A 17,770-nucleotide genomic window follows, 5' to 3' on the forward strand; every position below is an offset into this window, starting at 1 on the left:
GTAAAACCCCACCCAAATCTAATTAACTCTGCACAAGTAACACCTGCCTCACCTGCAGTGCACATGGTTTTGTCCATCTAAGAAATATTTTGTCAGAAAGAGTGAACTAGAATAAGGGCCTCAGTTCCTGCTGGAGCCTGCTTAAAAATAGCCCTGAACATAACTATATAAAACTCAGTGCAAGGAGTGTGAATGTATGAAGTGAGGGAACTAACTGCTGGGCATAACTGTTCCATGGAAGCTCTATACCATGGTGCCCATGAAACACCAACTAAGCAAGAGGAATGAGCTGAGATCCTAACATTTCATTATAATAAGTAGCAGTTTGCCAAATACGGGTTGACCTCCAAGGTCCATACGTGACAGACACACAGGGGTAAATTTACTAAGACAATCGTTCTAATGGTATGCCACTGAACAAAGGGGATGCGGTCATTCGTCAGACTGCATTTAGGTCTACAGTCATTAGGTCGACCCCACTAGGTCGACTGGCAGGAAGGTCGACCTGACTTAAGGTCGACATGGGCCAAGGTCGACATGACTTAAGGTCGAATTTGCATAAAGGTCGACATGAGGAAGGTCGACTGGTCATAAGGTCGACATGGGGTTTTCACTGTTTTTTGATCCGAATGTCGACACAGTTGGCAATGAGAATCGGACCCTCGCTTCGCTCGCTATGCTTCGGGCACGGTGCCTCGCTGCGCTCGGCCCTTCTATGTGCCAAACACGGAACAGACCCCTCTATGGGCCAAACACGGAACAGACCCCTCTATGGGCCAAACACGGAACAGACCCCTCTATGTGCCAAACACGGAACAGACCCCTCTATGTGCCAAACAAACAGGGAACAGACCCCTCTATGTGCCAAACAAACAGGGAACAGACCCCTCTATGGGCCAAACAGGGAACAGACCCCTCTATGGGCCAAACACGGAACAGACCCCTCTATGGGCCAAACACGGAACAGACCCCTCTATGTGCCAAACAGGGAACAGACCCCTCTATGTGCCAAACAGGGAACAGACCCCTCTATGTGCCAAACAGGGAACAGACCCCTCTATGTGCCAAACAGGGAACAGACCCCTCTATGTGCCAAACAGGGAACAGACCCCTCTATGTGCCAAACAGGGAACAGACCCCTCTATGTGCCAAACAGGGAACAGACCCCTCTATGTGCCAAACACGGAACAGACCCCTCTATGTGCCAAACACGGAACAGACCCCTCTATGTGCCAAACACGGAACAGACCCCTCTATGTGCCAAACAAACAGGGAACAGACCCTTCTATGTGCCAAACACGGAACAGACCCTTCTATGTGCCAAACACGGAACAGACCCCTCTATGTGCCAAACACGGAACAGACCCCTCTATGTGCCAAACACGGAACAGACCCCTCTATGTGCCAAACAAACAGGGAACAGACCCTTCTATGTGCCAAACACGGAACAGACCCTTCTATGTGCCAAACACGGAACAGACCCCTCTATGTGCCAAACACGGAACAGACCCCTCTATGTGCCAAACACGGAACAGACCCCTCTATGTGCCAAACACGGAACAGACCCCTCTATGTGCCAAACACGGAACAGACCCCTCTATGGGCCAAACACGGAACAGACCCCTCTATGGGCCAAACACGGAACAGACCCCTCTATGTGCCAAACAGGGAACAGACCCCTCTATGTGCCAAACAGGGAACAGACCCCTCTATGTGCCAAACAGGGAACAGACCCCTCTATGTGCCAAACACGGAACAGACCCCTCTATGTGCCAAACAGGGAACAGACCCCTCTATGTGCCAAACAGGGAACAGACCCCTCTATGTGCCAAACACGGAACAGACCCCTCTATGTGCCAAACAGGGAACAGACCCCTCTATGTGCCAAACAGGGAACAGACCCCTCTATGTGCCAAACACGGAACAGACCCCTCTATGTGCCAAAGTGACAGGCCTATAGCACTACTTAACACAGCTTAAAAACCTCACAGCGAATAGATTGTCACCTTTCATCGCTCATCTCATACACTCAGATCAGGTAGGCTTTGTGCGAGGTAGGCATTCTTCCGATAATACGAAATAGTAGGCATTCTTCCGATAATACGAAATACCGATAATACCCCACCTGTGGCACACACCCTTACACCCCCCCCCCCCCTCAACTGCTCCATGCATCAACCCCAGCTACTGCTAACTGCCCCTATACCTCTCCACTCCGACTGCTACCTGCCCCCTAGCACTGCCCAAGCTGCTACCTGGGGATAGGTATGAAATGCCGGTGGTGATAATACCAATGGTCAGAATACCTACGGATCCCAGTGAGAAGGCAAAAAAGAAAAGTAGACACACAGATGGAGCGCCTCTCATTGCCAGATCCCCTCCGCTGGCAGAGAGGTGCTCCATCTGACGGGGTCGCGGGAGTGTCTCACATGCACATGCTTCCACGTCACTCAGCGGCAAGGAGCGGAATCCCTGCCCGTCTCCGCTTCAGGGAGACGGGCAGGGTTAGGGGGCAACAATGGGGAGACGGCAGAAGGTGTCGGTGGGCTCAGACAGAATGGGGTGCGCGAGCATATCATACGCACGTGGCCCCTTCTGATGCCGGGTCCTGGCGATTGGTGATAGAATCGCCAGGACCCACAATAACGGCAGGTGTTCCATCTGTAGGAAAAATATGGCACGAGAAATCCTACACACAAAATGTATACAACTTTTAAATAACCCTCCAGCTCATTTCATAAACATGTCCAAAGCTAATATTGTCATGTAAATTGCCAGTAATACAAAAGTTACATAAAAAAATAATAATAATAGGATATACTGTACATATAAATAAACACACATTAAGAATCTGTGGGGTTTGTTTAATTTGCAAAAAGAAAAACTCAATAAAAATGATTGAATTTAAAAAAAAAAAAGAATTAAGAGGACGCAGTAACTAAATAACAAAGGTGGACAATATTTAGGTAATAGTTTTATTTGGTAAATAATATTGCAGGTCAGACTTAAAAGACTCAAGTTAAAAAATAAATCTACATTATTTATATTACTCTGAAGTTTACAGCACAAGGATGTGTACAAAGCAAATTCACTGGTTAGTTGCTTCTGTGAACCCTGCATGGAAAACTCAATCATTTGTATGCTGGGGAATGAGACGGAAAGATTCTGTATTGTTCTGTAATGGAGTGTACAACAGTTTGTATAGATTACGCTTACCCTCTAGATGGTAGACAATCCGATTTTCAAGCCATGCTATTGTAAATAGATAATTATCCTGCTGAATCATTTGGGGTTATATATTAATTACATTTAAACTACGAACAAAAAAAAAAAAAAACATGTTCTTCGGTTCTGAACAGTTCAGCAATATAAATCTAAGAGGAACCAGAGACACCGGTGAAGCACCCTGGAGGTCGATTATGAAGTACTATGGGTACTGGCATTTTGTTCCTTTGTGGCGTAAATTAATGAGCAGCTAAAATGGGCACCAGTTTTATTACAAGTTACATTTTGTGTGTAATTCTTTTGATTGCATTAATCAAATATCGTTTCTCCACTGAATGCAGCATGAGTGCATAGGTGTATACCAGAAGACCGCCAGTTTTGAATTGGCATAAACTTTGAATTATTGTATTAAACAGACACATCCAAACAGAACACTTATAGCATGGCCCACTACAACTCGATCATTTTAATTAACTCAATAAAAAAGGGGGGGGGGGGGGGGGGGGGGGCGCAATACTGCAGGGTAGAGGGAAATTCAGCACAGTAGGGTATGTACCTCAAATGCTGCTAAGGAAAAAACACACTCATCCAATGTCCCCTCAGCGGAGATTTAGGCACACTGGCATAAGTCAAGGCACTAAGTCCAAAGCTAGTTTTGCACTTCATAAAGGACCTCCACCGTGCTTTTACTTTATATAATGGGCATGACAACACTGTACGACATGGGCTTTGGTCCTTCAAAATATAAGGCGATTGGTAATTTAGGTTAATTCTTAAAAAGCAGGAAAGAAGATTACGGAAACATCTTACTACCAGAGTCTCTGTAAACATGAAAACACAGATACCTTGGAATACATTTTATATTAACATTTCCAGCATAATATTCACATTGAAGAATGATGTTCCCTATAATTTGTTAATTTATCCAATGTATATATTCTGTGCTGTGCAAATGCTTAGAAATATATGGGGGAAATTTACTAAGATGTGTATTCTACTTCACATGTGATGTTGCTATGATGTGCAACCAATCAGATCCTGTCTACTATCTTCTACAGCAGTGGTAGCCAACTCCAGTCCTCGAGAGCTACCAACAGCTCACATTTTCCAGACAACCTAGCTGCTGCACAGGTGCACTCATTACTAGCTGAAACATTTTCAATGATCCACAGGTGGAGCTAGTTACTTCACTTGTGATTCTGTGAGGAGATCTTGAAAACATGCGCTGTTGGTAGCTCTCGAGGACTGGAGTTGGCTACCCCAGTTCTACAGGGTGCTAAAAAAGGAAGTAGCTTCTGATTGGTTGCCCATAGCAACAATCACATGTGAAGTAGAATACACATCATTTCCCCCTATGACTTTACCACCAGAGTGTTCGCTAATTATTTCTCAGACATACTGGCAGTGCTTAATGTTATTTGCTCACTAAAGGAATATCATTTACAGGTGGAATACAGTACATTGACCTAAACAAAAACCTCTCTTCATATAACCAACTGTAATCTGCAACCACCAATGCTCAGATATATTACAATACCCTAACAATCCACATTTATTAGGACAGCAAGAAAATGACATTTAGGAGTGTTGCAGAATACTAGGACGATACATATGGAGTATAAAGCATTATTAACCCTTTGAGTGCCAAGTGAAACATTTTTTTTTTCATCATAACGATGAACTGTAACGATTAACTTATGTAGGCAATATAATCTTTTTTTACACAACATTTTTATTTGAATTTATATAACAAATTTGAGCTACACTGGCATTTTTAGCCGAGTTGTTGGCACTCAAATAGGGGTATTCAATGCCCTGACAGTGAGTTATCGGCACATAAAAGTGAACACTCCCCGTCTGCCTACTCGCCTGTTCCCTGAAGCGAGGTTCACTCGCAATCTTCCTCCTCGCCTGTTCCCTGAGGTGACGTGGCAGCGGCGAGTGTGGCCATTACAATGGCGAGGCTCGCCACAAAATGCGCCAGACTCACCGCATTTGCAACGAAGCTCGCTAGAGGGTGGCGAGGATCCAACCATATCATTGAAAATGGCAAGGCGGTTTCACGACGAGGATAGCTTATTTCCAGCGTGGAAAAAGCCATGCTCGCCATACAAACACCCTTGCCAACAGCATTGAATACTGCTAAAAGGGTTAAACGGTGTCTGAGTGTTGCGATTTTTAAAATAAACACCCAGGATATAACAGTAAATAATAATACAACACACATTTCGAAATAGCTTACAATTCCTTTGAAAGGAATGCCCTTAAATGAGACATTTCAACTAACCAAGTTAAAGTTTTCTTAGTAATCATTTTTTTTTTTACTTGTCCTTGTTTGAGCACAAAATCAATGTGGCAGACTATTTACAAAATGTCCTTGGTTTGTTTCTTCAGGCTACTATTATTATGTCTAAATGAAGTATAACTCTGAAGGCTCATGGAATACCATGGCAACCACAGTTACTTAGTTAAAAAGTCAGACTTTGGTACACCCCCCTGAGCTCTATCTGATCTCTCTCCTGTACACCCCCCCCCCCCCTACACAGAGCTTGTATGCGACTAGTAGCCACACGTTGTGCCCTCCAGAGAGATTTCAAAATAGGAAATCATTTGTAGAAGGAAGGGCAGCAAAGAAAAATTACTAAATGCATGATCGAGACGGTTCCTAACCTGTAGGGGAGAGGGAAAAACCTTAGGGGGGACTGCTCTTTAATAACTTCAAAAGGCTGTACACATTTGGAACATGAACAAAATGCATGGAAATGCATGAAGTGTTATACATGATCACTAGATAAGTGTAAACTCACTTCTCTGCTGGATACATGGTCCCGCCCCTAAGGATTAATAGTGCGGGCCGGGGCCTGTGTCACAGCATCTGAAAGGTTTGCATTTTCAGTTTCTTCACCTAATACCAGCTTCATTTATGTTAGGCTGCGTCTACACATTGCAATTTAGCAGGATGCAGTCGAACAGCATCCTGTTTAGCAGGATGCAGTTTCTTATGTCTACACGTTGCATTGTAGCAGGTTGCAGCAGGCTTGTGTATATACCCTCTTGAGTAAGCATCCTGCTGAAATGCAATGTGTACACGCAGCCATAGATTTTAATGTGCAGGCTCCTTCCTCTCAAACAGGTCTCTTTAAAAGGGGACCTGTCATCACGCATCCTTATGGTCTGCGAGATGTAGGACAGTCAGCTCTTCATAATGAAGATGTAGTGGACAGTCAGCTAACACTGAATGTACCTTACCATTGTGGTTCAGACCTCAAAGTTTTAACTGTGTGATGTAGTGTACCAGATTAGTTGAAATGTCACACTATATGATAAAAAAACAAATATTAAACAATAACCTTGATCAAGTAAAGCATTTTAACTATATGGAACAACGTTACGTATGTTTTTTTTAAATCATTATGTTTCCCAGCAAAAAATACTGTCAATCTTAACCAAATGTAGGATAAACCAATAATTGTGTCCACTGTCAGATTGTGCAGGGTATAAATATACAAGTCAAATCTATAAACCTGGTGCCATTTTCAAGTCAGGAAATTCCAGTTACTCTCGTCCACAACAGCCATCATACTCGAAAATTCAATGTCATCTTTTAAAACATAGTCTTAATTAAAAAAAATAAAGCGGATGGGGACAAAACATTTTTGGGGACTTTTTAAAAAAAAAACTTACTAAAGAGGACCAGTAGAGACACTGCCCATATAAACCAATCAGAATTAAGCTGTAAAGTATATAAAATGAAAGCTAGAATACGGTTGCTGCTGGCAAAATCTCTACTTGTCCTCTTTAGGTTTTAAAAAATTGGGGAGGTACAGTATATGACAGGGAAAAAAGGTCACCCCTACACAAATCCTGGCATGAAATACAAGTGTGTACAGCCACTCAAGTTTGCAGAAAGGAACTGGTCATCATCACCGAACCCCCAAGCATAAGTGCCCATTAATTATGCTTGTATGTTCCATAACTTTGCCCATATTGTGTACATTTTCCCTAGCTCAGGATTGCAGCAGAACAGTCTGCCCATATACAGGTAAAAAAACAAAAACAGACAACTGTACCAAAATCTGTTGACTTAAATAAATCCTGGTCTTATATTATAATAACTTACATTGACACAACGGATTTACGAAGGATGTACAAATAGCACATCAATCTGTACATATTACATTGTTAGGACTATGTTTTAAAAGTGTGTGTTAAGCTTAATACCCCGCCGCTCTCTCTCTGTGTGTAATTGGGTTCTCCGGCTGCAAACAATGAGACAAGAGGTCAATTTCCCACCATGGAGCTCTTCAGTCAGAGTTCTGTAGAGGCTTTCGTTGAGATGGAGGTATAAGGTGAGGTGGCAGCTCGTTCGGCAACTCAAAGCCCTCCAGCTTAATCTTAATAAGGTGCTTTGCCAAGGCAAATTCTTCTTCGTCCAGCATGCCATCCATATCATTATCTGCTAGCTTCCAGATTTTTCCTAGGACGCTGTTCGGTAGCTTTGAGTTCACCATTTCTTTCTTGGCGTTGACGCCCGAGATCTTTCCATTGATTGGAGACAATGTATAGAACAGCTCATCATAAATGGGTTTATCCTTTGCCACCACCCATTCTTCTTCTCCGGCACCTTCACCTGCCCCTTCCCCATAGCCTTGGCCAAAGGGACCTTCCATGGTTCCCTCAAATGCACCACCATGGACCATCTGTGGTGGCATGCTGCTCTCTTCCTCTCGAATCAGATTCAGTAGCGGAGCAATCTTATTGGTGAGCATGTTGTCCACAGATTCAATCAGCTTAGGTTTCAGAACATGGAATTTGGAAAAGTCATACATCTCCAATTGTTGCTGTGGATTACAAAGGCATTATAAGATGATGCATGTTTATCATATTGGCAAGTACAGTAATTGTGTCCAGTGTGGCATGCTATTAAAGATCATTTTATCACATAAATTCAGAGATTAGCAATAAAAAGAGTGCTAACATTGCTAACAATATGCTTTTTGTATGGGGATAGATCAGCCGTTTTCAACCACTGGGCTGCAGAACACGAGTGTGCTACAAGTAGTTCTCAGATACCACTTGCCCAGCTGACAATATAATCACAGCCAGGTTTGGGCAGCGCAGTGCTTTTCTGCAGCCTGCTCCGTGACCTCAGACGACTCATAGGTCATGCAAATCATGTTGTCTTGCCGCAAGATGCTGCTCGTTGTCTGTGCTGCTTCCTGCCGCCTCACAGTGCTCCCGCCACTGAAGGGAAAACTTTTTACTCACTTACGCAGGTATTTATGTGATTGCTGTGGGGCTGAATAAGTATGGGAGACTACGTGTGCAATTACTTTAGGGGCAGTGTGTGGTGGAATGACTGTAGGGGGCACTGTGTTGAACCGCTATGGAAGACTATGTGTGCCATTGCTATGGGGGCAGTGTGTGGTGGAATGACTGTAGGGGGCACTGTGTTGAACCACTATGGGAGACTACGTGTGCCATTACTATGGGGGCAGTGTGTGCAGAGCCGGTGTAAAGCTTCTCAGCACCCTAGGCAAAACTTCAACCTACTGCACACCCCCCCTCCCTTCAATACTGTTACCAATACCCATTTTCTAACCCCTTAATGCATACTTCCCCAACATTACAAAATGGCAGGGATCCTCCCATAAATTGTGTGGTCTCTGCTTTCCCTGGTGGCCTCCCTTTAGCACCCACAACAGAGTACAAGAAGAAGGGGGCAGCAAAGTAGGGAAAAATGCCGCACGGAAAACTATGGGGGTGAGATCTTAGAAGTTCCAGAGCAGCCACCTGCATTACGTACAACAAGAACCTTCATAGACAGCCTTGGTTTTTTGATAGGCAGACTTAATGGTGCCTCCGAGATTCTGGTGCCCTAGGCAGCTGCCTAATGGTAGAGCCGGCCCTGAGTGTGTGGTGGAAGGATTGTAGAGGGCACCATGTTAAATCACTATGGGAGACTACATGTGCCATTACTATGGGGGTAGCGGTGTGGTCATTTTCATGCGTCGACCTTGTGTTGCAGTAAAACTTTTGGGGTCAACCGATTGACTATCTATCTATACACTGTAGACCTTTTAATCCGGAACAGGGGAGAAGAGAACGTGGGCACTCACCAAAGCATTGTATTCAGTTATACCCTACATGGAATCTAAGTAACATTGGGGCAGATGTATTAAGCCTGGAGAAGAGATAAACTGGAGATAAAGTGGAGATAACTTGGAAGAGTTAACGCTCCAGCCAATCAGCTGTGTTTTAAATATGACAGTTGGGATCTGATTGGCTGGTGCGTTATCTCCTTCCACTATCTCCAGTTTATCTCTTCACCAGGCTTAATACATCTGCCCCATTCTACTTTCCATGTTGGTAAGCACCAACAAAAGATGCAGTTTACTTATAGACCATAGCAGCAGCATTGGCAAGGCTTACAGATTGTTCTTCTACAGGGACTCAGATGTGACACACTGGGACGGATGCGGAGAACCATGAAATGCCAAATCTCCAGGAAATACTCAACATTTATCAACTGTGCCCTCATCCAAGTCTCAACAAAGTCGCACAGTGCAGGCATCACACCGAGTGTATGCACAAAGGTGTACAGTAGTTGCAATGGAGACACAGGGTATCAGTGTCTCGGAAATGTTCTGGGTGGTGACTATTCAGGCGCACAAAGGTGGTCTAACAGACAAGTTACGGGACTGTTGCGGCCATGTCACTGAATAGGCTGGGAAGGCGGACACTTGGTCGCGTAACTGGAGCCATACTCTGACTGACATTCTGCACCGAGCATGGAGCTGCTGCAAGTTTCTTCTAAAGAAGCAGCAAGCATTATGTCAGCGTAGAAAGGCGCGAATAGTGGCATATAAGTAACTGCACATCAGAAGGGCTTGTGGCGGTATTCGCATCAAGCTGACTACAAGGGCGTGGCAGGGAATCAGCCCCAGGATGACACACAATTATTTAGACAGTGCAAGAAGCCTAAAAGTTCCAAAATTACCACGTAAATTAGTCCTATACATGTAACTGGAGGGGCAAAGAGATAATTATAATGCAACTATACAGTAAGCTTCTTTTAGACCTTCCATAAGCCAGTGTTGACCAAAAGTATCACTTATCTGGTGGCATTTGGGGAGAATGGGCTAGAATCAGGGACAGCTGTTATATCAGTACCTGCATTTTCTTGACCTCAGGGAAGTCCCCCGGCGAAATCTGTTGTTCTCTCTGGATCTGCTGGAAGATTTCTGGTAATTTGGCGATGAGTTCCTTCTTCTTGGCCTCTTTACCGAACATTGCAGGCATCTCTTTCTTCAGGTGACTGATGATGTAAGCATGTACCTAAGCACAGGTAGAAAAAGGAGTTCATATATATATATATTATATAAATCCCATGGAAAGCATAGCCAAACAAAATCCTATACCATTGCTTTGTTGCATACCTTGTGAATGGAAAATCTGCATTTGTGCAGGATGTTGTGTCAGATGCAGCCAGCTCTGGTGGGTAACATATGTGCTAGTTCTACACCATTTCATAACAGTATTATAAGAAGCAGGTTTCTAACAGGTGAAGACCGTTCATACTGACAGGTGAGAACAGAAGTCCTTGCACCCATGGTCATGACATGTGAGAAGAGAATTCCTTGCACCAATGTCCTGACAGGCGAGAACAGTAGTCCATGCACCAATGTCCTGACAGGCGAGAACAGTAGTCCATGCACCAATGTCCTGACAGGCGAGATCAGAGGTCCATGCACCAATGTCCTGACAGGCGAGAACAGAGGTCCATGCGCCAATGTCCTGACAGGCGAGAACAGAGGTCCATGCGCCAATGTCCTGACAGGCGAGAACAGAGGTCCATGCACCAATGTCCTGACAGGTGAGAACAGAAGTACATGCGCCAATGTCCTGACAGGCGAGAACAGAAGTACATGCGCCAATGTCCTGACAGGCGAGAACAGAAGTACATGCGCCAATGTCCTGACAGGCGAGAACAGAGGTCCATGCACCAATGTCCTGACAGGTGAGAACAGAGGCCCATGCGCCAATGTCCTGACAGGTGAGAACAGAAGTCCATGCGCCAATGTCCTGACAGGTGAGAACAGTAGTCCATGCACCAATGTCCTGACAGGCGAGAACAGTAGTACATGCACCAATGTCCTGACAGGTGAGAACAGAAGTACATGCACCAATGTCCTGACAGGTGAGAACAGAAGTCCTTGCACCCATGGTCATGACATGTGAGAAGAGAATTCCTTGCACCAATGTCCTGAAAACCGAGACCAGTAGTCCATGCACCAATGTCCTGACAGGCGAGAACAGTAGTCCATGCACCAATGTCCTGACAGGCGAGAACAGTAGTCCATGCACCAATGTCCTGACAGGCGAGATCAGAGGTCCATGCGCCAATGTCCTGACAGGCGAGAACAGAGGTCCATGCGCCAATGTCCTGACAGGCGAGAACAGAGGTCCATGCGCCAATGTCCTGACAGGCGAGAACAGAGGTCCATGCGCCAATGTCCTGACAGGCGAGAACAGAGGTCCATGCGCCAATGTCCTGACAGGTGAGAACAGAAGTACATGCGCCAATGTCCTGACAGGCGACAACAGCAGTACATGCACCAATGTCCTGACAGGTGAGAACAGAAGTACATGCGCCAATGTCCTGACAGGCGAGAACAGAAGTACATGCGCCAATGTCCTGACAGGCGAGAACAGAAGTACATGCGCCAATGTCCTGACAGGCGAGAACAGAGGTCCATGCGCCAATGTCCTGACAGGTGAGAACAGAGGCCCATGCGCCAATGTCCTGACAGGTGAGAACAGAAGTCCATGCACCAATGTCCTGACAGGTGAGAACAGTAGTCCATGCACCAATGTCCTGACAGGCGAGAACAGTAGTACATGCACCAATGTCCTGACAGGTGAGAACAGAAGTACATGCACCAATGTCCTGACAGGTGAGAACAGTAGTCCATGCACCAATGTCCTGACAGGCGAGAAAAGAAGTACATGCGCCAATGTCCTGACAGGTGAGAACAGCAGTCCATGCACCAATGTCCTGACAGGTGAGAACAGAAGTCCATGCACCAATGTCCTGACAAGTGAGAACAGAAGTACATGCACCAATGTCCTGACAGGTGAGAACAGAAGTACATGCAGGTAACAGCTGACCAATAAATCTGGAAGGACAAATCATGAAGGGAAAGCAAACCACAAAAACAATGGACAACAACTAGCATATAAACCACATACACATGGCAAGCACTGCATTATGAAGGGGTTGTGTATTTTAGCATTAGACAAACGCAATACATGGATAGTCAAGGATTTCTCAATTTGATTTCTAGATTTCCTTGTGTTTTAACATTTTTTCCCTTTCTCCTCTCTCCATCTGTTGCAAGTTCAGCAAATTGGATGATATCATCCACATCTGATCTTACCATGTGACACTTCACATGTACAGTCCTAACTCTGTATTTATTTCTCTCATAATGCATGTAGGGCACAGTGCCTCATTTCATTTGATTAATTCAGGTCTCTGGATAAGTGCACAGAATCCCTTGTGTAGCTCTAGAACCTTTGTGCCATTTTCAGTATATTTTTTAATTAAAATGCACTGTACTGTCATTGTATGATTAAAATGTATGCTCTCAAGGTGCTCAACACAGGAGTCAGACAAAGGTTTTCTAACACAGTTTGGACAGGTATGTAGGCAGCCATATTGAACAAATCAAGCACAAATTGGCGAGTCATCCTCCAAACACGCTTTAGCCAGTTATAATGCGGTCGGAAGGCCAAAAGTAATCATCGTACTCTATGCCTAACCCTGGCAGTCCTGGGATAGAAACATCCATTTTGTAAGCAAGGTCAGTAGACCTAAGTTTTAGGGGGATGCGGTCATTTGGTCTACTGCATTATGGTCGACAGTCATTAGGTCGAATCCATTAGGTCGACATGCTAAAAGGTCGACATGACTCTAGGTCGACATGGGAAAAGGTCGACATGATTCTAGTTCGAAAGGTCATTAGTTCGACAGGTCATTAGTTCGACAAGGTCATTAGTTCGACAAGGTCATTAGTTCGACAAGGTCATTAGTTCGACAAGGTCATTAGTTCGACAAGGTCATTAGTTCGACATTGTCTATGTCGACATTCACAAGGTCGACATGGAGTTTTTCACTGTTTTTTGAGCCAACATGTGCCGACAGGCGGTATTTCATGCCCTACCATCCACTAGGGCGTGGTGGGAGAATAAAATAGTGTGCCGAGCGTAGCGAGGCACCGTGCCCGACGCATTGCGAGCGCAGCGAGCGATGCGAGGGGATGCAGTGCACTTTAAACTGTGTCCATGTCGACTGTGTTGACATTCAGGTAAAAAAACAGTGAAAAACCCCATGTCGACCTTGTGAATGTCGACATAGACAATGTCGAACTAATGACCTTGTCGAACTAATGACCTGTCGAACTAATGACCTTTCGACCTAGAATCATGTCGACCTTTTCCCATGTCGACCTAGAGTCATGTCGACCTTTTAGCATGTCGACCTAATGGATTCGACCTAATGACTTTCGACCATAATGCAATAGACCAAATGATCCCAACCCGTTTTAGGTGTTACATAGTAGGTAAGGCTGAAAAAAGACTTGCGTCCATCTAGTTCAACCTGGTGTAGATATCCATTGCTGATTTGGTAGGTTCTGATATTTTACAGACAGATTATATTTCTTATTTGTACCCATGGATGTTTTTCTCCAGTAAAAATTTGTCCAACTTTGCCTTGAACGCATTTAATGAGCCAGCCTTTACCACTCTCTGGGAAGAGAGTTCCAGAGTTTGACTGTTGTGACCGTAAAGAAATTCTTTCAACTTTTAATCTATACTCATGCCCTCGTGTCCTAGATTCCTTTCTAGTAGAAAAGAGGGTGTGTGACAGTTCCTTATATTGGCCCTTGATATACTTGTACATGTTGAGCATGTCCCCCCTTAAACGTCTCTTTTCCCATGTAAATAGTCCCAAATTGCTTAATCTCTCCCCGTAGCTTAAATTCTCCATTCCCCTAATAAGCTTTGTTGCTCGCCTTTGGACTTTTTCTAATTCTATGATGTCCTTTTTATAGTGTGGGGCCCAGAACTGCACTCCGTACTCGAGGTGAGGTCTCACCAATGCTTTATACAGTGGCATAATTACCCTTGAGTCCCTAGTTTCCATTCCCCTCTTAATACATGCCAGAATTTTGTTGGTCTTTTTTGTAGCTACATTACAATGGGCACTACATCCCAGTTTGCTGTCTATTTGGACTCCTAGATCCTTTTCAAGTATGGAATTACCCAGTTCCTCTCCGCTAAGGTTGTAACTTGCACACTGGTTGTGAGTCCCAAGGTGCATAACCTTACATTTATCTACATTGAACCTCATCTTCCATTTTTTTGCTCACTCATCTAGAATTGCAAGATCATTTTGAATCATGGTGACATCTTCTGATGATTTGATGATTTTGCTAAGTTTTGTATCGTCCGCAAAGATGGATACATTGCTGAGTAACCTTATCCCAATATCGTTAATAAAAAATGTTAAACAAAATGGGCCCCAAAACCAAACCCTGGGGCACTCCACTTAGTACCGGTATCGTATCTGATACGGCACCATTCACAACCACTCTTTGTTCTCTATTACATAGCCAATTCCCTACCCATATGCAGATATTTTCACCCAATCCTAGGTTCTCCATTTTATTTATCAATCTCTTGTGTGGGACAGTATCAAATGCTTTAGCGAAATCTAGGAAAATCACATCTACAGCATTTCCATTATCAAGGTTTTTGCTAACCTCTTCATAGAACCCTAGTAGATTAGTTTGGCATGAACGATTTTTCACGAACCCATGTTGGTTAGTACTGAGTAGACGGTGATGGTCTAAATATTCCTGGATACCATCCCTTAAAAATCCTTCAAAAAGTTTACCCACAATTGATGTTAAACTAACGGGTCTGTAATTAGCGGGATCTTCCTTTTTTGAATATCGGCACTACCTCTGCTATTCTCCAATCTTTTGGTACTATACCTGACGATAGTAACTTGCTAAAGATATAATGTAGGGGGGTAGCTATTTCATCCCTTAATTCCATTAATTCCATTAATACCCTCGGATGAATCCCATCTGGCCCTGGTGATTTATTTGTTTTGAGTTTGCTTAGCCTCAGTATTATTTTCTTCGGCGTGAAATCCACAATGAGAACTGGCTTATTTGTCCCGTTTGTGGTAAATGTTCATTCCACAGTCTGCTCTCCCTTAGTAAATACTGATGAGAAGAACTAATTTAACAGTTTTGCTTTTCCCTTGTCCTCAGTAACACTTTTTCCACTAGTATCAGTTAGTGGGCCTATTTAATTAAACGTTTACTATTTATGTATTTAAAAAACTTCTTTGGGTTGGTTTTGCTTTCAGTGGCTATGCACTCTTCATATAATATTTTAGCTGCTTTGATTACCCCTTTACAAGTTTTGTTTGATTCTTTGTATTTTGCGAACGCCTCCTCATTCAAGTTATTTTTATAGAATTTAAATGCTCTGGTTTTATTGGAGATAGCTGACCTTACTTTTTTGTCCAACCATGGTGGCTTTTTTTTGAATTTACCTTTAGGTGTATATTTGAAAAAAAAACAAACTAGTAAAAATGAAAAGCAGTGGTGTTGCCCATAGCATATCATTACTAGATACCAAAAAATCTCTCACAATGACGAGCATTCCAGGTCACCCAGCAAGTGAACAGGTGCATTCATTATTCTGGATGGAACTCATGTTTTCACTTGTGATTCTGTGAGGAGACCTGGAAAACATGAGCTTTTTCGGGGGTCAGAGTTTGAGAACCTGTGTCCTACATAGAATCTGATTAGTTTCTATGGGCAAAAGAGCCATTTTTCATATTTAGAGGCTTCAGTAGATCTATCCTCGAGTCTGTTAATTTACTCGGAACCGCTGATATCACTGAGGTAACATTTTCAGAATAATTACTTGTTACTAGTTCATGAATTATCATCCTACATGGAATATAAAATCACAGAAGGTACAATTTTTTTAAGATTTATTTATTAAAAGTTTCTTCTATAGCGCACACATATTCTGCAGCGCTGTACAGAGAATATTTGAACATTCAGCCAATTAGCCTACCAGTATATTTTTGGGTTGTGGGAGGAAACTGGAGTACCCGGAGGAAGCCCACGCAAGCACGGGGAGAATATACAAACTCCGCACAGTTAGAGCCATGGTGGGAATGGAACCCATGACCTCAGCACTGTGAGGCAGTAATGCTAACCATTACACCATCCGTACTGCCAAGCATTTTGGAAAAACTATATGTACCGAATTTGTCGAGACTAATGCTACAAATAAAAAATAATGGACTCTGATTGCCATATTCAATGGATATATAGCACCCAATCTCTTGTGTGGCATGAAACTCAAATTATCATATTATTCACGCTGTTTACGCTCATTAAAGGTCGGATTTAGGCATGCATATAGGCTAAAGCAGGCCAAAGTAATGGGCCCTTTGAATACTCAAAATGGTAACTTTTGGTGCATATCAGCTCCCCACACCCAGGCAGGGCAATCTGAAAAGCTCTATTGGGTGCCCCCTAGTGGCTGCCTGCGCTAAAACATTTGAATATGGCCATGACATTTAAAAGACCAAGATTATTTGTCTGATCATCATGTCATTTCACCATATAACCACCAGGTGTCACTGCATCATCAGGAAACTACACTATTCATAGGCTAAATAGCAAAATGAATAAAGATTACAGGGTGCATGAAAAAGTAAATATGGGGTTGATACAGAATTGAACTCAAGTCCATAAATGTGCATGCCCCTCAACAAAGAGTATGTAACTGTGGTGGTCTCCTTCATACACAGGCAGAAGACCTTTCTCATTTAAAGGGCACAAATAGGGTGTAGCGGTTCAGTCACACCTATGCTCAGTGCACAGAGGGCATGGTGATGGAACTGTGGACTACGCAGATGCCTGCAACACGGATAGGGTCGAGCTCTAGGATCAGCACCATGGTGTTCACTTTAGATACAAAAATCAATATAGCATAATATAAACTGAGCACCTATTTCCCAGTGATACATATCCACCACCAGGAACTAATTCCCCCGCCCCCCCCCCCCCCACATTTTACACAGATACTGTGTTTTGTGTTTTTAAATAAATACATTTCCACAAAAGTACAAATAACATATTAAAGTTCCCATACACAGTGCGATTGCATTGTGCAATGCGATGCGCGCTCCCGTGGGGATTTCATTGCACATACTTTTTGTACTGCCTTTAGATCAGATCGCATGCAATCTGATCATGTGCGATCCGATGCGATTAAGTACAAAAAATATCTCACCGTGTATGGGCACCTTTAGAGTGGATGTTATAAAGCATTTGGTGGGGTGGCAGTTACTCTATGTTTTTAAATATAGATCTAAGTTATGCAATGCAACAAGGTGTAACTGAGGGGTAGATTTATTATAGCGGCGCTAACAGTTCCTGCT

General features: G+C 43.6%; 1 protein-coding gene across 1 annotated transcript in view; it reads right to left on the reverse strand.

Moving 5' to 3' along the window:
* Positions 1–6,899: 6,899 nt before the first annotated feature.
* Positions 6,900–17,770, reverse strand: part of EHD4 (EH domain containing 4) — a 63,089-nt gene continuing 52,218 nt past the window's right edge. The window contains exons 5-6 of the mRNA XM_083167335.1: positions 10,399–10,563; positions 6,900–8,066 (exon numbers count right to left, since the gene is read on the reverse strand). Of these exons, the coding sequence (XP_083023461.1) occupies positions 7,530–8,066; positions 10,399–10,563 (702 nt within the window). The 3' untranslated portion in view covers positions 6,900–7,529. The remainder of the gene's footprint in view (positions 8,067–10,398; positions 10,564–17,770) is intronic.

The sequence above is a fragment of the Crinia signifera genome, chromosome 12, assembly GCF_055691185.1.
Source record: "Crinia signifera chromosome 12, ASM5569118v1, whole genome shotgun sequence".
In the NCBI taxonomy this organism is placed as follows: Eukaryota; Metazoa; Chordata; class Amphibia; order Anura; family Myobatrachidae; genus Crinia; species Crinia signifera.